General features: G+C 56.5%; 2 protein-coding genes across 5 annotated transcripts in view; both read left to right on the top strand.

Annotated features, from left to right (window-relative positions):
- The window catches only part of SEMA3F (semaphorin 3F), a 33,780-nt gene extending 19,432 nt beyond the window's left edge, over positions 1–14,348 (top strand). For 3 of the 4 annotated variants that reach the window (XM_024245378.3, XM_024245379.3, XM_024245380.3), the window contains exons 6-19: positions 379–471; positions 2,053–2,146; positions 7,569–7,688; positions 7,929–8,068; positions 8,189–8,303; positions 8,472–8,541; positions 8,706–8,850; positions 9,877–10,099; positions 10,720–10,808; positions 10,943–10,984; positions 11,166–11,323; positions 11,559–11,626; positions 11,878–12,011; positions 12,978–14,348. In XM_024245378.3, the coding sequence (XP_024101146.3) occupies positions 379–471; positions 2,053–2,146; positions 7,569–7,688; positions 7,929–8,068; positions 8,189–8,303; positions 8,472–8,541; positions 8,706–8,850; positions 9,877–10,099; positions 10,720–10,808; positions 10,943–10,984; positions 11,166–11,323; positions 11,559–11,626; positions 11,878–12,011; positions 12,978–13,388 (1,902 nt within the window). In that variant the 3' untranslated portion in view covers positions 13,389–14,348. The remainder of the gene's footprint in view (positions 1–378; positions 472–2,052; positions 2,147–7,568; positions 7,689–7,928; positions 8,069–8,188; positions 8,304–8,471; positions 8,542–8,705; positions 8,851–9,876; positions 10,100–10,719; positions 10,809–10,942; positions 10,985–11,165; positions 11,324–11,558; positions 11,627–11,877; positions 12,012–12,977) is intronic. The other variant, XM_024245381.3, reaches the window with a different exon arrangement.
- Positions 14,349–14,437: 89 nt separating this feature from the next.
- On the top strand, positions 14,438–21,743 carry GNAT1 (G protein subunit alpha transducin 1). Its single transcript, XM_003776241.4, has 9 exons — positions 14,438–17,096; positions 18,398–18,440; positions 18,530–18,671; positions 18,771–18,928; positions 19,011–19,139; positions 19,324–19,453; positions 19,731–19,884; positions 19,996–20,187; positions 20,504–21,743. The coding sequence occupies exons 1-8, from the start codon at positions 16,991–16,993 to the stop codon at positions 20,184–20,186; spliced, it is 1,053 nt and encodes a 350-aa protein (XP_003776289.2). The 5' UTR covers positions 14,438–16,990; the 3' UTR covers position 20,187; positions 20,504–21,743.
- Positions 21,744–22,467: the final 724 nt, after the last annotated feature.

Below are 22,467 nucleotides of genomic sequence, written 5' to 3'. Positions count from 1 at the left end.
ACCTGGGTCAGCTTCTACCATGTGGCCTGGGGGAGAGCTGCCTTCCTCCCCCAGGGCCGGGGTTGTGGGGAGCTGCCCCTTCCCCAGCTCTGCCCCTTCCTGCCTGCTTCCACCCTTTTCCATTTCCATGTGGGCATGTGTGTGAGCTGGCGTGAACTTGTAGGGCATGTGTGAGAGTGACTGGATCTGAGGGGCACCTGTGTGTGCAGGCGTGTGCCAAGCCTGTGTGTATGTATGTGCACACGCATAGACGTGTTCTGGGGGGCCCACGTGTTCACATGTGTTCCTGGCCTGTGTGGTGTTAGAGGCTGGCAGCCCGAGCCCGCTCCCCCAGCCCCTGCCACCCCCAGCTCTAACCCCTGTTCCTCGTCTTCTCAGGCCACACCATGGACCCAGACGCAGGCGGTCAGAGGCCGCGGCAGCCGAGCCACGGATGGTGCCCTCCGCCCGACGCCCACAGCCCCACGCCAGGTGGGCCTCATCCCTCCAGGTCTTTGCCAGGCAGCACTGCCTCTGAGCGGAACTCGCCCTAGGCCTGCACCTGAGGCCAGCCTCCCCAGGGCCTCCCCTCTACCTCTGTGCCCACACCCCATCCCCACCCCTTCCTCTGAAGTGCCCTCAGGCTCAGAAGGCATGCCCAGCTGGACTCATGTCAGCCTCAGTGTGACCCCTGCAGGCAAGAAATAATGAAGCCACCAGGCGGGGAAGACAGGAGCCCTGGGGACAGCCATGCCTTAGCCCTCAGAAAGCATGTGTGTAGACACACAAGAGCACACACCAGTGTGGATGTGGGCCCTCCTCACTCAGCACCCAGAGTGGAAAGTGGCACATGAGTGCAGTCTGACACCTTACTCCCAGGTGTCCGTGCCCCATGCCTCCCATGAGTCATCTGTGAACACAGGTGTCCTGCACACTCATGTGCTTGGGGCGCTCTTCTCCCGGGTGGTATCTGTCCACTAGTCATGACCTGGGTCTGGGCTGGGAGAGCTGGGGCTGGGCAGGGGCGGGCAGGGGGGCAGGGGCTGCCGGTGAATGACAGAGCATGTTTGTGGTGGGGAGTGCAGAAATGCAGGATCGTGTGGATTCTGTGTGTGCGTGTCCATGGTGTGAGCAGGGGGTTCCGTGTGCTGGCAGTGATATGTTCAGAGCTGTGTGTGCACCCCTGTGTGTGCAGGAAGTCACGTGTGCAGTGTGTAACTGGAAGTAGGCCTGTGTGCACCTTCCCATCGCCATCCTGCCACCTGCTGCCACCTCCTCCTGCCTCTGTTCCTCTCTCCTTGCCCCTTTCCCTCCCTCTGACTGGCTTTCTCTTGTGGCCTCTGTGCTCACCCCTGTCCCAGTGCCTTTTCCAGCCTTCCTCCTAGCATCTTGCAGGCTGGGCTGGGAGGCACAGGGGGCTTTGTGAATTCCATGTGGTCTGGGCTGGACTCCTTGACTCCTGGCTCCCTGGGGAGATGTGGAGCCTGGGGGCTCTGCTGAGGGACAGGAGAAAGGTCGTGGCCCATTGGTCCATCCTGAGGACCACAGGTAGGACACAAAGCCTGAGGATACAGTAACCTTAGAGCTCTCTGGCCTGGCTAGACCTGATGGCAAAGGACAGGACCCCAGGCCTTTAACCAGTCACTCCTGCCCTGGCCAGGTCTGCAACGCCTTCTTGACCCAAGACAGGCAGCCACAGCAAAGAGCTGTGCCTCTGTAGCCCAGGGGGCCTTGGCCAGTGTCTTTATGAGCCAGTTGGCATGGAGGGGCTTCAGCCCCTACAAGCCCACTCCATGTCCATCTCATAGCCCCCAAGACAGGGCCCCTTGAGACTTGGTCCCCAGGTCTTCCCTAAGACCTGGGACTAGGAAGCACCTCCCTTGGAGCCCACAGCATGGCCCTGCCCTGGGAGACCTGGCTGGATGGAGTTTAAGGCCAAGGAACTCTGGGGAGTGTAGGGGTGGGCTCGGGGTATGCCTGGGGGCTCATTCTCACCCTGGGAGCCTGGTGACCCTCACACTTCCTGGCTGAGGGACTGGCCTGGACGATGCTGAGCCCCGCTCTGCCTTGCAGGATTACATCTTCTACCTGGAGCCTGAGCGACTCGAGTCAGGGAAGGGCAAGTGTCCGTACGATCCCAAGCTGGACACAGCATCGGCCCTCATCAGTGAGTGCCCCCCAGCCCCGCTCTACAGTCTCAATGTGTGGCCTCTGCCCCTGGAGATGGGGCATGGCACCAACACTTACCCAAGGGCAGAGACCGTGACTAGGCTGTCCCTGAACTCCCCAAAAGGCCCCACCTGGCAAGGGGGAGAGGGTGCAGGCCAGACCCCACTGTGAGCTGAGGTCAGAGACTGGGTGGTAGAAACCTCCACCTGGCCCCTTTGGATGGGGTACCAAGGAAGCCAGGTCCTACCCTGAAACACACAGTGTGGTCCATGCAAAGTCCAGAACCCTCCTGACCACAGGTCTCCTAGAAGAGAAGATAAGCCGAGTGCGTATCGGGGCTGGTCTGAGGGGCAGTCCCATAGCATGTTCTTGGTGTGTCTGAGAGGCTGGGAGAGCCCTGTAGGGAAGCACCAATGGAAAGTTCTGGCTCTGTGACCAGACAGGGAGAGCATGTTTCTGGTCTGGGTAGGTGTCTGGGAGGGTTGGGGGCTGTTCTCTGAGTAGGGGTCCTGCCGGGGTCTCAGGAGCAGCTGCTGCCCCTAACTGCAGGTTGGATGAACCCACCACTGACCCTGACTCATGCACGCTGCCTGTTTTCTGATTGTTCAACAGTCTGCCTCTCAGAGCAGCTGTTGGGCACTGTGCCACCTCCAAGCCTGGGAAAGGCCCTGGGGTCAAGGGGCAGACATTATCCTCCCCCTCTTGGCAAGTGAGAAGGTCCCAGCCTGATGGCAGAGCCCAAATCAGTCTGATGAGGAAAGACAGGGCCTGCCCTGGGGGAGCCTCAGATGTGGTATGTTAGAGGCAAGTACATTATTAAATTTTCAGGAATTTTTTGAGCCAGTTGTTAAAGACAACTATTATTAAAAGTTAAGGCCAGGCTCAGTGGCTCACATCTATAATCCCAGCACTTTGGGAGGCTGAGGCGATTGTATCATTTGAGGTCAGGAGTTCGAGACCAGCCTGGACAACATGGTGAAACCCTGTCTCTACTAAAAAATAAAAAATAAAAACCATTTTTTAAATTATATGAGTTTACGATTAAACATTAAAACAAAGGTAACAACAATAAAAAGTAACAAACACTCAAAACTAGCCGGGTGTGGTGGCTCACACCTATAATTCCAGCACTTTGGGAGACGGAGGTGGGCGGATCACCTGAGATCAGGAGCTCGAGACCAGCCTGGCCAACATGGTGAAACCTTGTCTCTACTAAAAATACAAAAATTAGCCAGGCGTGGTGGCGGGTGCCTGTAATCCCATCTACTAGGGAGGCTGAGGCAGGAGAATCACTTGAACCTGGGAGGTGGAGGTTGCAGTGAGCTGAGATCGTGCCACTGCACTCCAGCCTGGGCAACAGAGCGAGACTCCATTTCAAAAAAAAAGACTTGAAAATTGAAATTGATCTATGGGCTGCAGAACGGATGTTGTGTTAGCAGGCATGAAAACAACATTTGTCTCCTTGCACACCTCCATCAGAACTCTGATGGAGACCAAGACCAATGAGCAGTAATATTTTGAAAGGAATCTTTTTTTCTGAGCAGTGGATTTAAAATATTCAGAAAACCAGCCAGGCACAGTGGCTCACGCCTGTAATCCTAGGACTTTGGGAGGCCGAGGCGGGTGGATCACTTGAGGTCAGGAGTTCGAGACCAGGCTGGCCAACATGGGTGAAACTCTGTCTCTACTAAAAACCCAAGAATTAGCCAGGTGTGGTGGTGTGCACCTGTAATCCCAGCTACTTGGGAGGCAAGGCAGAAGAATAGCTTGAACCTGGGAGGTGGAAGTTGCAGTGAGCCAAGATCGTGCCACTGCACTCCAGCCTGGGCAACTGAGCGAGACTCTGGTTCAAAAAAAAAAAAAAATTGGTAAACCATGCTGTAAGCAGATGTACTATCATTCAGGCTTTGTTGTTATTTATAGAGCTCAGGCAGAGTAGATTTTGCGTAATTCTTTTTTTTTTTTTTATGAGACGGAGTCTCGCTCTGTCGCCCATGCTGGAGTGCAGTGCTGTGATTTCAGCTCACTGCAAGTTCCGCCTCCCGGGTTCACGCCATTCTCCTGCCTCAGCCTCCTGAGTAGCTGGGACTACAGGCGCCCGCCACCACACCCAGCTAATTTTTAGTAGAGACCGGGGTTTCACCGTGTTAGCCAGGATGCTCTCGATCTCCTGACCTCGTGATCCACCTGTCTCGGCCTTCCAAAGTGCTGGGATTACAGGCGTAAGCCACCACGCCCGCCCCGATTTCACATAATTCTTAAGGGCCCTAGGGTTCTTGGAATGGTAAATGAGCACTGGCTTCAACTTAAAGTCACCAGCTGCATTAGCCCCTAATAAGAGAGTCTGACTGTCGTTTGAAGCTTTGAAGCCAGGAATTGATTTCTCCTTGATAGCCGTGAAAATCCTACATGGCATCGTCTTCCACAAGAAGGCTATTTCTTTCTTTTTCTTTTTTTTTTTTTTTGAGATGGAGTCTCGCCCTGTTGCCCAGGCTGGAATGCAGTGGCACCATCTCGGCTTACCACAACCCCTGCCTTCTGGGTTCAAGCGATTCTCCTGCCTCAGCCTCCCAAGTAGCTGGGATTACAGGTGCATGCCACCATGCCTGCCTAATTTTTGTATTATTAGTAGAGACGGCATCTCGCCATGTTGACCAGGCTGGTCTTGAACTCCTGACCTCAAGTGTTTCTCCCGCCTCTGCCTCCCAAAATGCTGGGATTAGAAGTGTAAGCCACTGGCCCTGGCCAGAAGGCTGTTTTATCTGCATTGAAAATCGTGTTTAGTGTAGCCCCCTTCATCCATGATCTTATCTAAATCTTCTGGAAAACTTGCTGCAGCTTCTCCATCAGCACTTGCTCTTCACCTTGCATGTTTATGTTTTGGAGATGGCTGCTTTCCTTAAACCTCATGAACCAGTCTCGGCTGGTTTCAAACCTTTCTTCTCCAGCTTCCTCTCTTCTCTCAGCCTTCACAGAATTGAAGAGAGTTAGGGCTTCCCCTGGATTAGACTTTGGCTTAAAGGAATGTTGTAGCTGGTTTGATCTTCCATGTCAACCAGTAAAACTTTCACCATATCAGTGATAAGGCTGTTTCACTTTCTTATCATTTGTGTGTTTACTGGAATAGCCCTTCTAATTTCCTTCAAGAACTTTTCCTTTGCATTCACAACTTGGCTAACTAGTGCTAGCGGCCTAGTTTTGGACCTGTCTCAGCTTTCAACATGCTTTCCATACTAAGCTTAATCATTTCTAGCTTTTTTTTTTTTTTTTTTTCTTTTGACAGAGTTACACTCTGTCCCCCAGGCTGGAGTGAAGTGGCATGATCTCGGCTCACTGCAACCTCCACCCCCCGACTCCCTGCTCTCCGGTTCAAGTGATTTTCCTGCTGCAGCGTCCCAAGTAGCTGGGATTATAGGTGCCCACCACCACCTCTGGCTAATTTTTATATTTTTAGTAGAAATGGGTTTTGCCATGTTGGCCAGGCTGGTCTCCTGACCTCAAGTGATCCCCTGCCTCAGCCTCCCAAAGTGCTAGGATTACAGGCATGAGCCACTGCACCTGGCCCATTTCTAGCTTTTGACTTACAGTGAGAGATAATATGACTCTTCCTTTCACTTGAACACTTAGAGGCCATTGTGGGATTATTAATTGATCTAATTTTAATATTGCTGTGTCCCAGAGAATAGAGAGGCCCAAGAAGAGGGAGAGAGATGGGAGAATGCCCAGTAAGTGGAGCAGTCAGAACACACACAACATTTATCGATTAAGTTCACTGTTTTATATGGGTGAGGTTCACGGTGCCCCAAAATAATTGCAATAGTAACATCAAAGATCACTGATCACAGATCACCATAACAGATAGTTTGAAATATTGCAAGAATTACCAAAATGTAGGCGAGGCGCGGTGGCTCATGTCTGTAATCCCAGCCCTTTGGGAGGCCGAGGCAGGTGGATCACCTGAGGTCAGGAGTTCGAGACCAGCCTGGCCAACATGGTGAAAACCCGTCTGTACTAAAAATACAAAAATTAGCCAGGTGTAGTGGTGGACACCTGTAGTCTCAGCTACTTGGGAGGCTGAGGCAAGAGAATTGCTTGAGCCTGGGAGGCGGAGGTTGTAGTGAGCTGAGATGGTGCCACTGCACTCTAGCCTGGGTGACAGAGCAAGACTCCGTCTCAAAAAAAAAAAAAAAAAAAAAAAAGAAGAAGAAAAATTACCAAACTGTGACACAGACACAGAGACACAAAGTAAGCATACGCTGTTGAAAAAATGGTGCTAACAGACTTGCTTGACACAGGGTTGCCACAAACCTTCCTTCTGTAAAAAATGCAGTATTTGCAGTGCACAAAGCCCAGTGAACTGAGGTGTGCGTATGCTTCCTAATTCTTTCACTACACTTTATTGTTAGCTCTGCTCTTTTTTGTTTTTTTGTGGTTTTTTTATTTTTGTTTTTGTTTTTTGAGACGGTTGTCTCACTGTGTCACCAGGCTGGAGTGCAGTGGTGCAATCTCAGCTCACTGCAACTTCCGCCTCCCAGGTTTAAGCGATCATCCTGCCTCAGCCTCCTGCCTCAGCCTCCCGAGTAGCTGGGACTACATGCGTGCACCACCACGCTTGGCTAATTTTTTTGTATTTTTAGTAGAAACAGGGTTTCACCACGTTGGCCAGGATGGTCTCGATCTCTTGACCTCATGATCTGCCTGCCTCGGCCTGCCAAAGTGCTGGGATTGCAGGAGGCATAAGCCACCATGCCCGGCCTCTCTTTTTTTTTTTTTAAGATGGAGCCTTGCTCTGTTGCCCAGGCTGGAGTGCAGTGGCGCGATCTCGCTCACTGCAACCTCCGCCTCCCTGGTTCAAGCAATTCTCCTGCCTCAGCCTCCCGAGTAGCTGGGATTAGAGGCGCCTGCCACCATGCCCGGATAATTTTTGTATTTTAGTATAGCCAGGGTTTCACCATCTTGGCCAGGCTGGTCTCCAGCTCCTGACCTCAAATGATCCACCCGCCTGGGCCTCCCAAAGTGCTGGGATTATAGGCATGAGCCACTGCACCTTTCCTATTAGCTATGCTCTTGAGGTGATTTACATTTGTTGTGTCTGTGGGGTAGAAATACTGTACAGTGGTGTTGGCAGCTCTTCCTGATTTTGCTTTCAGTGACCTCAGGTTGGTAGCTTGAAATTAGTCATGGCAGGAGTATTCACACCACAGAAATGGGCTATTGCTACTAATCAGAGCTGATCGTTACTAATGCCAACCCTCCCAGAGCCAGTGGTGAAACACTGACCAGCACTCCACTGGAGATAGGATCATGCCCCAGCGGGGAGCCTGAGCGGGGAGATAAGGCCCTGCCCTGGAAGTCATCTGAGCTGTGCCCTGGCCCTAGCAAACAGCAGCCCTCTGACTGACCCACTGGCCCACCCACAGATGAGGAGCTCTATGCTGGTGTGTACATCGATTTTATGGGCACTGATGCAGCCATCTTCCGCACACTTGGAAAGCAGACAGCCATGCGCACGGATCAGTACAACTCCCGGTGGCTGAACGGTAAGCGCAGCCCCAGGAGCCCTTCTGTGGCCGTGTGTCTGGGATGCGGCAAGGAGGTCGTAAAGAAGCACATGTGGGGGAAGTGGGGACATGTTTAGCCTATGACTACCTGGGGCAGGGGTAGTTTCTTATCTGGAGAGGAGTTGGGGGTGTTCTTGTACCTGGCTGGGGATTCTGTCGGAGAACATCAGGGGCACCATCAGAGTAGGGGCTCACCCAGCTGACCCCTGCCACCTGCAGACCCGTCGTTCATCCATGCTGAGCTCATTCCTGACAGCGCGGAGCGCAATGATGATAAGCTTTACTTCTTCTTCCGTGAGCGGTCGGCAGAGGCGCCGCAGAGCCCCGCTGTGTACGCCCGCATCGGGCGCATTTGTCTGGTATGCATTGGCAGAGCCACCAGGCTGCCCCTTCAACCAGTTCTGGCTTCATCAGCCCTGCTCCAGCCAGGGCTTGGGGTCAAGAGCTGATCTGACCCGGCCTCTTACCCCACCCCCTAGAACGATGACGGTGGTCACTGTTGCCTGGTCAACAAGTGGAGCACATTCCTGAAAGCGCGGCTCGTCTGCTCTGTCCCGGGCGAGGATGGCATTGAGACTCACTTTGATGAGCTCCGTGAGTGCCCAGCAGGCAGGCAGGGTGCTCTGGCTACAGCAAGAGGAATAGAGGCTGGATGGGTGGTCAGGGTGCCTTTGGTGGGCCCCCCCACCCCGTGCAGGAGTGGGTGGGGCCCAGGGGCTCCCACCCAAGGCACCCTCCAATACCTTCTCCCTCTGTCCCCAGAGGACGTGTTTGTCCAGCAGACCCAGGACGTGAGGAACCCTGTCATTTACGCTGTCTTTACCTCTTCTGGGTGAGGCTGGGGTCGGGGCCAGCAGTGGCAGGGAGTGGCCCCGTTGGGGGATTGTAACTCGTGGAGAACCCCAGCCCGGTGGCGAGCTGTGGGGAGGGGGCAGTTTGGGGATGGGCCCTAGGTGGAGGGTCTGTCCCGCTCAGCAGCGCCTGCCATGCCCACAGCTCCGTGTTCCGAGGCTCTGCCGTGTGTGTCTACTCCATGGCTGATATTCGCATGGTCTTCAATGGGCCCTTTGCCCACAAAGAGGGGCCCAACTACCAGTGGATGCCCTTCTCAGGGAAGATGCCCTACCCACGGCCAGGCACGGTAAGGACCCCACTCATCCTGCTTCTCCCCTTCCTCTTCTTCTAAGAGGCCTCTGGGTCAGGCCCTTTGCAACACGGGCCCCACTGTCATGGCCCTCCCAGCCAGCGGAGGCGGTGAGCCGTAATGCACACACAGACGGGCCTTCACACACAGTGTCAAGCTGTGGAGGAGCCCAGACAGGATTCTGGGACAAAGATGGTGGGCTGGGCATGGTCAGCTGCTCCTCGGAGGGTCCTCTGTGGGGCTGTTTGGGAGCCGAAGGTTGGAGGGAAGCGTCTTCCCTGCAGACACTGGAGGCAGGCTAAAGGTTGGCTCAGCTGAGGAACAGGAGGAAAAGAGCTGGGGAGGGGCAGGGCCAGGCCTCAGGCAGGGTCTCAGAGGTCACAGAGGCATGTCACTTTATCTTGATGTAACACCGGCTGATGTGGGAGTTTAAGCAGGAGAGCAGCGGATCTGATCCAATGCAGTTCTGACTCCATGTGGTCAGGACTGGGCTGGAGAAGCTGGTCTCAGTGGGGGACAGGGGAGGCTTCCCTCCAGAGGTAACCTGGAGTCAGAAGGATGGGCCAGAGGTAAGCTGGCCATGACGGGGGGCAGGCTGAGCCCAGGCTCAGGGGACAGCTTCAGGAAGGAGGAGAGTGAGCCTGGTGTGTGACAAGGACGTCGGGGCCTGCAGTCCAGCTGTGCAGGAGGGAGACGGATGAGACCCTAGGAACAGCCAGAGAGGAAGGAGATGACAGGGTGGGGAGGGGGACATGGAAGGGAGTGGTCCGCTTGGGCAAATGCTGCCACAAGGTCATGGCACCTGAGGCCAGGGAGGTGGCTGTGGCATTTGGCCACGTGGGACCTTGGCCAGAGCAGGACCTGTAGAGGTCAGGTGCAGGGCAGAAACCTGGAGAGCGGGTTTGGGGAGAGGAGCAGGTTGAGGTGGTAGGGACAGATAGTGCAGCGGCCTCTTCTGAAGCTAATGGCTCCAGCCTACCCTGCCCAGGCAGCCTGGGACTGACACTCGCCACCTGTCCACAGTGCCCTGGTGGAACCTTCACGCCATCTATGAAGTCCACCAAGGATTATCCTGATGAGGTGATCAACTTCATGCGCAGCCACCCGCTCATGTACCAGGCCGTGTACCCTCTGCAGCGGCGGCCCCTGGTAGTCCGCACAGGTGCTCCCTACCGCCTCACCACTGTTGCCGTAGACCAGGTGGATGCAGCCGACGGGCGCTATGAGGTGCTTTTCCTGGGCACAGGTACCCACTGCTGCTCCCGGCCTCTCCCACGCTGGGCCCACCGGGTGCGGGGTGCAGATCCTTGGGGCTGGGGCTTGCCCTGCTAGGGCTTGCTGCAAGCTCATCAGAGTCACCTCTTCATCCTCATCCTTTGGTGCCTTCTCCCTATTGCTGGGATAACAGAGGCTAGGGGTGGGAAAACCCCATTCCCACTTCCATCCCCAGGGGCCCAGAAGAACAGGGACACTGGGCATCTGGGGACTTATGTATGGCAGGAAGGGGGTGGAGACAGATGGTAGACACCTCCAGGATACACAGGCCAACATGCTCGTGTGTGCACACACATGCCACAGTGCACCCCCTACAGTTCCAGCAGCCCAAACACAGGAGAATGCATGCCCCAGTGTCCTGTTCTCAGCAGGGCCCAAAATCAGGGTCTGGGTTGGTGGGGGCAGACCCTGGCCATGACCCCCTATGTTCTGGGCCAGTCCCCTTTGACCTGGGGAAACTCTTCCACCTTGGCACAAAGCTCCCGCTCCAATGCCCTAGGGGGTTTGGGCCCTGGTGGGGGAAGGGGCTGAGGCTGGTACCCCTTCCCCAGCATCCCCAGCCCCACTGAGGCCCTGCCCGGCCCGTTCCAGACCGCGGGACAGTGCAGAAGGTCATTGTGCTGCCCAAGGATGACCAGGAGATGGAAGAGCTCATGCTGGAGGAGGTGGAGGTCTTCAAGGTGGGTGTGACACCACCCAGTCCTAACCTCCCCACCTTCACCCTCCCCCCAGTCCCAGCCTCTGACCTGAGACCTCTAGGTCAGGGCAGGGAGGGGGTCCCTGGCGTCCCAAGCTGATCTTTATCTTTTTCTAGGATCCAGCACCTGTCAAGACCATGACCATCTCTTCTAAGAGGGTAAGCCTTTGGCGAGGTGGGCCAGGGATGGGGACAGGGCCTGCATCCCCTCAGGGTCATGCCGTTGGCACAGGGATGGGTAAACTGAGGCATGGAACAGGGAAGAGGAGCCCAGCCTAGCTGGCTGTTGGTGGGGCTGGCTATGGGACAGGAACTGACAAGGCCCTACCCTTTGCTCCAGCAACAACTCTACGTGGCGTCAGCCGTGGGTGTCACACACCTGAGCCTGCACCGCTGCCAGGCGTATGGGGCTGCCTGTGCTGACTGCTGCCTTGCCCGGGACCCTTACTGTGCCTGGGATGGCCAGGCCTGCTCCCGCTATACAGCATCCTCCAAGAGGTGTGGACCCCTAGACACCTAGAATTTTAGCAACCAGTCCCAGGGCCCTATCCTAGGGGATTTGGGGGTGCATGTGATATTACCCGGGGTGCATGTGATATTACCCTAGGGGAGTCTTATGGGTAAGACATCACTGCCCTGGGGAAAAAGGGCCCTGCCCTGGAGTCAGGGAGATACAGGGACCTGGGGAGGCAAGCTTCCTGGGAGCACTCCTTCAGGGGCTATCCTCATCCAGGCGGAGCCGCCGGCAGGACGTCCGGCACGGAAACCCCATCAGGCAGTGCCGTGGGTTCAACTCCAATGGTGAGTATGCTGGGCCTCACCGTGGGGTGCTGCTCACACTGCAGAGCTCCACGCAGCCCACAAAGCTGCTCACAGGGCCCCCACTGTAAGGGTGCTCTGATGGCTAATGGAGGGTGGGGGCTAATGGAGATGGGATGTTCCTAGTTGCCCCATCAACACAGAGCTCTACATTGGTGAGTAGGTGCCCCTCGGTGCCTACTCAGGCTGCCCGGAGGTGATGCGGCTTTTGCTTAACCCCTCTCACTCTAAAGCCAACAAGAATGCCGTGGAGTCTGTGCAGTATGGTGTGGCCGGCAGCGCAGCCTTCCTTGAGTGTCAGCCCCGCTCACCCCAAGCCGCTGTTAAGTGGCTGTTTCAGCGAGATCCTGGTGACCGGCGCCGAGAGGTGAGTTCCTGCGCCCAGTGCTGCACCGTGGACGTGAGAGTCCTTGCGCAGTGGTGAAATGTAGTAGAGGAGTGATCTGGAGCAACTCTCATGCTGTGACCCCTTCCAAGCTCCCTTCCCTACATGCAAATCTTTGAGTGAAAACAGTTATGTGGAAACACCATGGGATTGGCCTCATTCTATGGAAAGTGTTTCTAGGTATGCCTGTTCACATGAAAATTCCATATGCATACCACATTGGGGGTGTACCTTCTACAAAAACATCATGTGAGTGAGCTCCAGTATGTGGAAATTCTATGGGGCCCTCATTTTATGGAAATGCCCTACAGGTGTCCCTGTTTACATGGAAATTCTATGTGGTTATCCCAATTGGATATTCTCATTAAATGGAAATTCTGGCTGGGTGTGGTGGCTCATGCCTGTAACCCCAACACTTTGGGAAGCCAAGGCAGGCAAATTGCTTGAGGTCAGGGGTTCGAGACCAACCTGGGCAACATGGTGAAACCCTTTCTCTACCAAAAATACAAAAATTAGCTGGGCATAGTCATGCATGTGGTCCCAGCTACTTGGGAGGCTGAGGTGGGAGGATGGCTTGAGCTTGGGAGGCAGAGGTTGCAGTAAACCAGGGAGGCAGAGGTTGCAGATCATTCAACTGCACTCTAGCCTAGGCAACAGAGCCAGACCTTGTCTCAAAAAAAAAAAAAAAAAAAGGAAATTCTGTGTGCGCTTCAAATTTTCCTCATTGTACAGAACCTCATGGTCATCCCTCCTGAAGTGGAAATCTGTACAGATGCCTTATTCAAATATCTCTCATTATATGGAAACTTCATGTGGTTTTTCTGGCATATGGAAATCCCACATGGGTGCCTCTACACGGAATGGCCACAAAGGTGGTCTGATCTAGTCACTGGCTGGGGCCATAGGGTGGTCACAGAGCCTCTGAACCCCCTCTCCTTGCCCCTGCAGATTCGTGCAGAGGACCGCTTCCTGCGCACAGAGCAGGGCTTGTTGCTCCGTGCCCTGCAGCTCAGCGATCGTGGCGTCTACTCCTGCACAGCCACTGAGAACAACTTTAAGCACGTCGTCACACGAGTGCAGCTGCATGTACTGGGCCGGGACGCCGTCCATGCTGCCCTCTTCCCACCACTGTCCGTGAGCGCCCAGCCACCCCCGGGCGCAGGCCCCTCAACGCCTCCTTACCAGGAGTTAGCCCAGCTGCTGGCCCAGCCAGAAGTGGGCCTCATCCACCAGTACTGCCAGGGTTACTGGCGCCATGTGCCCCCCAGCCCCAGGGAGGCTCCAGGGGCACCCCGGTCTCCTGAGCCCCAGGACCAGAAAAAGCCCCGGAACCGCCGGCACCACCCTCCGGACACATGAGGCCAGCTGCCTGAGCCCTGCCATGGGCCAGCCTAGCCCTTGTCCCTTTTAATATAAAAGATATATATATATATATATATATAAAAATATCTATATTCTATACACACCCTGCCCCTGCAAAGACAGTATTTATTGGTGGGTTGAATATAGCCTGCCTCAGTGGCAGCATCCTCCAAAACTTAGACCCATGCTGGTCAGAGACGGCAGAAAACAGAGCTGGCCTAACCAGGCCCAGCCAGTTGGCAGGGCCAGGCGAGGACCACACAGTCCCCAGACTCAGCTGGAAGTCTACCTGCTCGACAGCCTCCGCCAAGATCTACAGGACAAAGGGAGGGAGCAAGCCCTTCTCGGATGGGGCACGGACTGTCCACCTTTTCTGATGTGTGTTGTCAGCCTGTGCTGTGGCACAGACATGGATGCGAGGACCACTTTGGAGACTGGGGTGGCCTCAAGTGCACTCAGAGAAGGGAAGAAGGGGCCATCACAGGATGCCAGCTCCTGCCTGGGTTGGGGGCACTCAGCCATGACCAGCCCCTTCCTGGGTATTTATTCTCTATTTATTGGGGATAGGAGAAGAGGCATCCTGCCTGGGTGGGACAGCCCCTTCAGCCCCTTCTCCCCTCCCCGCCTGACCAGGGCAGGGCCACCCCACTCTACCTCCTTAGCTTTCCCTGTGCCACTTTGACTCAGAGGCTGGGAGCATAGCAGAGGGGCCAGGCCCAGGCAGGGCTGACAGGAGGCCCCAGCTCTGAGGGGAGGGGGTCTGTGGTAGAGGCCTGGGGCCGGTAGAGGCTCCCCATGGCTCCCTTATGTCCACCACTTCAAGCGATGGGTATGGATGTAATTAGCTCTGGGGGGCAGTTGGGTAGATGGGTGGGGGCTCCTGGTGGCCTTCTGCTGCCCAGGCCACAGCTGCCTTTGGGTTCCATCTTGCTAATAAACACTGGCTCTGGGACTGGACTTTGGCTTCTCTCCTTGGTCAGGGGATTTAGAGCCACACGTGGTGGGCCTGGGGAGCCAGGTGCGGGGCTGGGAAGGGAGTAGATTGGCTCCATTTAAAGAAACCCGACATGTAGAAACCACATTTAGTTTGACAAACCTGGGCTGCTGCACCACCCCAAACACTTGGGTAGTGCGAAGGGTTGCAGAGACCCCCCAGGGCCCACTCACTCCTCAGGGTCAGGGAGGGTGGGTGGAGCCTGAAGGCTGAAAGTGGCACAAATGAAACGGCCTCACTCCTGGACAGATCCCCATCATCCAACAGGGTGGGTGTAGAAGCTGCCAGCCTGTGGTAGGAGCCAGCATTCACTTCCCACGCATACTATTTAGAGACAGCCGTTAGTGCTTAGTGTCTGGTGCCCCGGCACCCCCTTGTGGTCTCTTGAGTCTATGGCAGAGTTGAGTGCTGAAAGGCAGCCAGGTTCCAGGGAAGGAGTCCAGCCAGGAGGCCCAGGGTGCCTGGAGGAGCCTTTGAGAGCCCAAGATTTGGGTTTTCCTATGGAAGTTGAGGGTGGGAAATCTCTAGAACCTGGGAGGTCAACACTTTGGGCTCGACCTGAACAATTTCTGCCCGGCAGTGAGCCCTGCACCTGAACAGAGCACCAGACCCCCTAAGCTGAGGCAGGCAGGCCCTGGAGATAACCTTAGGCAGGCCTCAGAGCACCCACAGCAGACAGAGCAGGAGCAGGATAGGTGAGCCCCATTCCTCCATACCCCAGGGAACACTACACCTGCTCTGGGATGCAATTTCTCCAGCTGGCAACAGGCCTGCAAAACATTCTCTGGAAGAGCCTGGCCACCTCTGCAGATTAGAGACTTTGTTGCACCCAAATTCAAGTGTACATATAGGCACAGGCACCTGCAAGCATGCATGCACACACACAGTCATACACAGGCAGAGATGGACATGCACAGGCACACATGCTCAGGTACAAACAGGCATGTTCACACCCCTGCGTATAAGCAAGTGCATACGTGCGAACCTACACAAACTGCAAAACACACAAGCCTATGTGTGCATGAAGAGAATACACAAAGCATATTCACACATGCATACACATGTATATACATGTGCACACATACATAAGCATGCGCACAGGCACGTGATTCCTATAAGAGCACATGCACTCACAAAGGCATAAACACGCAGGCCCACATGTACACACAGGTATTCATGCACAAACGTGTCAAGTTATTGCTTGCTTGGTGCCAGCAAAAGACACACCCATGGCCGGGCGAGGTGGCTCATGCCTGAATCCCAGCACTTTGGGAGGCTGAGGTGGGCGGATCACAAGGTCAGGAGATCGAGACCATCCTGGCCAACATGGTGAAACCCCGTCTCTACTAAAAATACAAAAAAAATTAGCTGGGTATGGTGGCACATGCCCGTAATACCAGCTACTTGGGAGGCTAAGGCGGGAGAAGCTTAAACCAGGGAGTTGAAGGTTGCAGTGAGCCAAGATCGCGTCACAGCACTCAAGCCTGGCGACAGAGTGAAACTCAGTCTCAAAAAAAAAAAAAGGCCGGGCACAGTGGCTCACGCCTGTAATCCCAGCACTTTGGGAGGCTGAGGCGGGCAGATCATGAGGTCAGGAGACCGAGACCATCCTAGCTAACACGGTGAAACCCTGTCTTTACTAAAAATACAAAAAAATTAGCCCGACGTAGTGGCGGGCACCTGTTGTCCCAGCTACTCAGGAGGCTGAGGCAGGAGAATGGCGTGAACCTGGGAGGAGGAGCTTGCAGTGAGCTGAGATTGCGCCACTGCACTCCAGCCTGAGCAACAGAGCGAGACTCCATCTCGAAAAAAAAAGACACATACACCGAGGCACACAGAGCAGACATGCATGCCCACCACAGTCCGTTAGAAGCAGAGGACCTCCTTGGGGCAGCTCCAGCCTGTGATATGGGATGAATGCAATGCCCACTGTTTCCCTCTCTCTGGATTCCCTGCAGGTCATAAAATCCCAGTCCAGAGTCACCCAGCCCTTCTTAACCACTTCCTACTGTGTGACCCTTTGAGCCTCTACTTCCTCATCAGTAAAATGAGGCTGATGACATGGGCATCCATACTCCAGGGCCAGTGTGAGCTTACAACAAGATAAGGAGTGGTGCTGAGCCCGGTGCCAGGCAGGCAGCAGGCATGTTTCTCCCAATTATGCCCTCTTGCTGCCAGCCCCACCTCCATTGTCCTCACCCCCAGGGCTCAAGGTTCTGCCTTCCCCTTTCTCAGCCCTGACCCTACCAAACATGTCTCCCCACTCCCAGGCAGTGCCAGGGCCTCTCTTGGAGGGTTGCGGGGGCAGAAGGACAGCAGGAGTGCAGAGTCAGCGGTTGAGGGATTGGGGCTATGCCAGCCCGATTAGAAGGGTTGGGGGTGCTGAGCTGGATTCACCTGTCCTTGTCTCTGATTGGCTCTTGGACACCCTTAGCCCCCAAATCCCACTAAGAAGCCCCACCAGGGACTGCACAGGTCCGTAGAGAGCCAGTTGATTGCAGGTCCTCCTGGGGCCAGAAGGGTACCTGGGAGGCCAGGTTCTGGGGATCCCCTCCATCCAGAAGAACCACCTGCTCACTCTGTCCCTTCACCTGCTGCTGGGACCATGGGGGCTGGGGCCAGTGCTGAGGAGAAGCACTCCAGGGAGCTGGAAAAGAAGCTGAAAGAGGACGCTGAGAAGGATGCTCGAACCGTGAAGCTGCTGCTTCTGGGTAGGGGTGTGGGCCCAGGTGGGGCCACTGCCACCAGGTCATTGGTCTGGAGGCAGGCAGGCAGCCCTTCTGTGAAGCAAGGGTTCCCTGGGAAGCAGTATGAGCCTGCGACAGAGTAGGGCACAGGGTGGGAGCCCTGGCCAAGCAAGGCCAGGCCTGACAGGTGGTGTCCTAGTCCCCCAAGGCTGGACATCCCACGAAGCCCCTCTCCAGACGGCTCTGCCTCAGGTGACCCACCCTCCCCAGAAGTGCGTGCCAACCACACTCTTGCACGGGTGCGTGAGGCCGACTTTTCCGTGGCTGGGCTCCCACAAACTTCATGCAGCCTTTGGTTTGATAGGCCTGCTGGGCAGTGCTCAGGAGCCAGGGGCCTCACTGGGAGCCCGTTATTGGGCTGCTACTTTGGGAAGGGGATGGCCATAGTCCTCCTGGGAGTGGGGAGCCTCTAGGACCACCCAGATCCACAAAGAATGGCCCTCAGGTGCCAGAGGCCTGTGGCTGGTAGACCTACAAAGCAGCCAGAGGGGCTGGCGGATACTGAGGCCCAGTGGGAGTAGATAAAGCTGCGTCCACTGGACCATGGGCAGTGAGGAGAGATGGGGCTGATCCAGGCCTGCCTCAAGGTCACTGCCTGACCTCTCAAGGGGAAAAAGCAGCTTCAAGAGGGGCTCCACCCAAGCTCCCCAGGGTCTGGTCAACCAGCTGGAGGTGGGTGAGGGACCAAGCCAGCCCCACTTTCCCCCAAGGCCGAGGGGATAAGCCGGAAATCTCATTAACTATGCCCAACGCCCTCGCAGGGGCAAGCTCAGAAAGGATGTCAACTCTGCCCTCCCTCCTACCCAAAGGAGCTAATTCCCTCTGAGCCTCTTGGAGACACCCGCACCCCTTCAGGTGAAATGCAAGGGGTTTACCCGCCTCAAATAACCCAGTGCATGCGGTACCAGAGGCTCCCACGAGGTGGCGATGACGCTCCGGGATTTCTTCATTGTAGTCTCACAGCATAATTAAAGGCTGCCTGTCTCGGGGTCTTGGGGACTCCCCTGTCCCAGAACAGTTGAGGTCATTGACTCCCCTCGTTGGCTTCCTTTCTTCACTTTCCTGGCATTTGCAAACCTTGTGACTTCAGGATGTCAGGACTTAATTTGGATGGGGGGTAGGTGTGGCTACGGGGTGGGGGCTGGCGCTCAGGCCTCTTCGCTGCGGGTCCACCCTGCCAACTCGGGAGGGCCCCGTCCTCCCGGCCTCCTTGCGGGAGGGGGCAGGCTGGTCAGCGCAGCTCTGACGCGCCGCGTCCCTTTCAGGTGCGGGTGAGTCCGGGAAGAGCACCATCGTCAAGCAGATGAAGTGAGTGCCCCAGCCTGTCCCGAGGCCCCTGGGTCTGGGTCCTTCCCCACTTCCCCACGAGGCGCTGATTCTGCTCGCCTCGGCCTCAGGATTATCCACCAGGACGGGTACTCGCTGGAAGAGTGCCTCGAGTTCATCGCCATCATCTACGGCAACACGTTGCAGTCCATCCTGGCCATCGTACGCGCCATGACCACACTCAACATCCAGTACGGAGACTCTGCACGCCAGGTGTGCCAGGAGGCGGGCTGAGCGGGCCTCTGGGGACTCGAGGCTCGCGGCTGGGCCCGAGTCCCTGGCCGCCACCAGCCACTCTCACCCTGCCCCCAGGACGACGCCCGGAAGCTGATGCACATGGCAGACACTATCGAGGAGGGCACGATGCCCAAGGAGATGTCGGACATCATCCAGCGGCTGTGGAAGGACTCCGGTATCCAGGCCTGTTTTGAGCGCGCCTCGGAGTACCAGCTCAACGACTCGGCGGGCTAGTGAGCGCGCGGGCAGCGCGGGGCGCGGGGCACAGGGGGCCCTCCACGCCTCCCCACCCACCTACGGCCGGGTCTCGCGCAGCTACCTCTCCGACCTGGAGCGCCTGGTAACCCCGGGCTACGTGCCCACCGAGCAGGACGTGTTGCGCTCGCGAGTCAAGACCACTGGCATCATCGAGACGCAGTTCTCCTTCAAAGACCTCAACTTCCGGTACGACCCACACGCTAGCCCAGGAGGTCACTGCCCCAGGCCCCATCCTGCCCCGGGTACCCCATCCCTGCGATAGACCCTGCCCCTTCCCTGATACCCCGCCAGCAGAAAGGGTGGTAGTCCCAGCCGGGAGATCTCCGACCAGCACAGGGCGAGGGGATGCTGTGATCCCGCGGCCCCGCAGGATGTTCGATGTGGGCGGTCAGCGCTCGGAGCGCAAGAAGTGGATCCACTGCTTCGAGGGCGTGACCTGCATCATCTTCATCGCGGCGCTGAGCGCCTACGACATGGTGCTGGTGGAGGACGACGAAGTGGTGCGTGCCAGGCAGGGCCTGTGTTCCAGGGGCGAGGAGGAGCTGCTGGCCCCTGGAGGCGGAGACCGCGCGCTGGGCTGGGGGAGGGCACAGGAGGGGATGCCGGTCCCGGGCGGCCTGAGGAGGCCGGGAGGCGTTCAGCAGGCCCATCTGGGGCAGTGCGGGGCGCCCTCTGAGAGCCAGCTGAGCGGGAAGCCCCGCGTGCCCGGGAGCCCAGAGAGCAGGTGCTGCGGGTCGGACGCGACCCCCGGTGCCCAATAGCTGCTGCCCTCCTCAGAACCGCATGCACGAGAGCCTGCACCTGTTCAACAGCATCTGCAACCACCGCTACTTCGCCACGACGTCCATCGTGCTCTTCCTCAACAAGAAGGACGTCTTCTTCGAGAAGATCAAGAAGGCGCACCTCAGCATCTGTTTCCCGGACTACGATGGTGAGAAGTCCGCATGGCCGCCAGGCGGCGCCCCCGCCCCACGATCGCGGCGCGCACCCCCCCGCACGGGGAAGGAAGGGCTGAGCCGAGTGAGAGCTCCCGCCCCTGCAGGACCCAACACCTACGAGGACGCCGGCAACTACATCAAGGTGCAGTTCCTCGACCTCAACATGCGGCGCGACGTGAAGGAGATCTATTCCCACATGACGTGCGCCACCGACACGCAGAACGTCAAATTTGTCTTCGACGCTGTCACCGACATCATCATCAAGGAGAACCTCAAAGACTGTGGCCTCTTCTGAGGTAGGTCGCTGCCCTCTCCAGGCCCTTGCCTCAATACCCCAGCCCCGCCCAGCTCCTCACCCCACACCACGGCCCTGGAGCCTCACCCCCAAATCCTGGAGCCCACTGCCTCCAGGCCCCACCCCAGCTCCTCAGGCTCCACCCTACCGACAGAGGCCCCGCCCACCCCACAAGTCCCACCCATTGAGTTTCTTTTAGCCCCGCCCCAAGACCACAGATGTCACAGCTTCCAGGGCCGCCCCCTCCCCGCCCCACACAATGCCTAAACCCATTTATTTTGGGTCTCAGGGATGCTGACTGGGTTTCCTTTTCACAGGTGCCTGAATTCATGCGTGTCAGTCACCCTGAGACCTGGTAGCCCTAGCTGCCTTGCAGCCCCAACCCCGAGGACCCTATCAGCCCCCTGGGACTCCCGGGCCCCAACCTGCCACCTCACCAAAGCTCTGAGCCCTGCTAGCCTTGAGGCGCGGATCCTCCCCCATACCTCCCACAGTATCCCAGCGCCTCATGCCCCCAACCCCAAACCCTGCCCTTCACCGCCTGGCTGCACTGGCCTCTAGGACTCACAGCAGCCAGCCCCAGCTAGGAACAGGCAGGACTTGGGGCAGCTGAAGCTCACCGTGACTCAGCAGTGCCCAACTGACCAATCTCCCACAGCTCTCCTGCCCCTGGGGGCCCACGATTCACCTGGTGGGCCTGGGCTCAGCAAACAGCCCTCCCTCCCAGTGTTTCATCAAGGACAGGGAATATCCCTCCCACACACAGGCCAGCTGCTCACCCTGCCACCTCCATGTGACAAGTTTGACACCTGTCTACCCAGAGCCAGTGACAGTCCCTCCCAGCAGCCTCCAAAGGGTCCAAAGTCCAAGCTAGCTCTGGCCTGTGTGGCCCCCACATAAATAAATTAGTGGGGAGGGGGCAGACCTGGGGACCCTTGGGTGCCAGAGTGAGACACAGCAGGACCATTCCCCAAATACTAGGCTCAGCACAACCTCCAGCCTTCTCCAGCAGGATCTGCTCCCTGTGTCCTTGGACAGCAGATCCACACACCACTTCCCCACCCACACACAGTACCCTGGGCTGGTTGGACAACAGGATGGTGTGTTAAGGGAGGGTACTGTTGACACCAGCTATGGCCAATAGCCGGGCTGTCCTGAGGGGTGGCTGGGGACAGAGTCCAGCTCCCTTCTATCAGCTCAGAGGATTCAGGATAGGACAAAGGCCCTGGCTGTGCCCAAAGGGGTCTACCTCAGGTGGGGTTACAAGCAAACCTGGGTGACCCTCTTGTCCCTACCAGCAGCTTCTCTTGCCCCTTCAATTCAGGGTTCCCTGGCAGGGGAAGCTGAGAGCCATGCCTGAACTATCAGGGACAAAGGCCCATGTCTCCACATCCCTGCTCCCTCCTTCCTCATCCAGCACCAAATCTTTGCTTATGTCCACAGGCCAGGGCCTGTGCTGCAGTCGGGGACAAGGAGCTTCCGTCTGGCAAGGCCGGGGCACAATTTGCACTCCCCTCAGCTAGACGCGCAGACTCAGCAATAAACCTTTGCATCAGGCCCCAGCTGTCCTTTCTTGGTGGAGGACTTAATTATCACAAGTCATGGGCATTTATTAAGTGCCCAGTGCTGGGCTGGGCATGAAGTAGGAAGATGGCCCCTCCCAGGAAGAAGTACCTGGCCTGACAAGGTGGGGCACTCTTGGGGGTATGGGACCAACTCATGGCTTTTGATGGGGATTGAGGAGAGAGGAGCTGTGGAAAATATTCACTGGGACAGTCTTGGATCAAGAGGGAGTTTTGAGGTGGAGGCTCATTCTGGCAGGGACAGTAGTGTGTACCAGCCCTAGAAACATGGGCTCATGGCCACAGGAGTTCAGTGGAGCAAGAGCAGGGGAGGAGAGACGTGGACAGGTGTCCAAAGCCAGTCAGAGGGCCTGGGCTTTCTCAGAAGGTGATGGAGAGTCTTGGAAGCCCTCGAGGCAGGAACATAATTGCAGGGCTGGGATTAGGGTGAGGGAAGTGAGGCACACTCACCTCGGGTGCAAAATTTAAGGCGATGCCAAAAAATTTAGTAACCAAGGTAAATAATATTAGTATAATATTTTTAAAAATCAAATGAATGCAAAACCCCACAATGAATGAAATATCAAAATCCAACAGAGGATCCAACAGAGGCATGCTAAGATATATTGGGGCTTGAAGCAAAGGGAAAACTATTTGTTGCTATATGTTTGTAGGGATTTTTTGCCAGTTTTAAAAATACATGTATCATAAAGTTTACT

This window comes from Pongo abelii, chromosome 2, assembly GCF_028885655.2.
Source record: "Pongo abelii isolate AG06213 chromosome 2, NHGRI_mPonAbe1-v2.0_pri, whole genome shotgun sequence".
Classification (NCBI taxonomy): Eukaryota; Metazoa; Chordata; class Mammalia; order Primates; family Hominidae; genus Pongo; species Pongo abelii.
This window is presented reverse-complemented; position numbering and strand designations above follow the sequence as displayed.

Excerpts from the sequence above, each read along its gene's own strand:
- GNAT1 (XM_003776241.4), top strand. The coding sequence starts at position 16,991 with ATGGGGGCTGGGGCCAGTGCTGAGGAGAAGCACTCCAGGGAGCTGGAA. Across the intron at positions 17,097-18,397 it reads CGTGAAGCTGCTGCTTCTGG|GTGCGGGTGAGTCCGGGAAG; the intron begins GTAGGGGTGTGG and ends CGTCCCTTTCAG. Across the intron at positions 19,140-19,323 it reads TTCAAAGACCTCAACTTCCG|GATGTTCGATGTGGGCGGTC; the intron begins GTACGACCCACA and ends GCGGCCCCGCAG.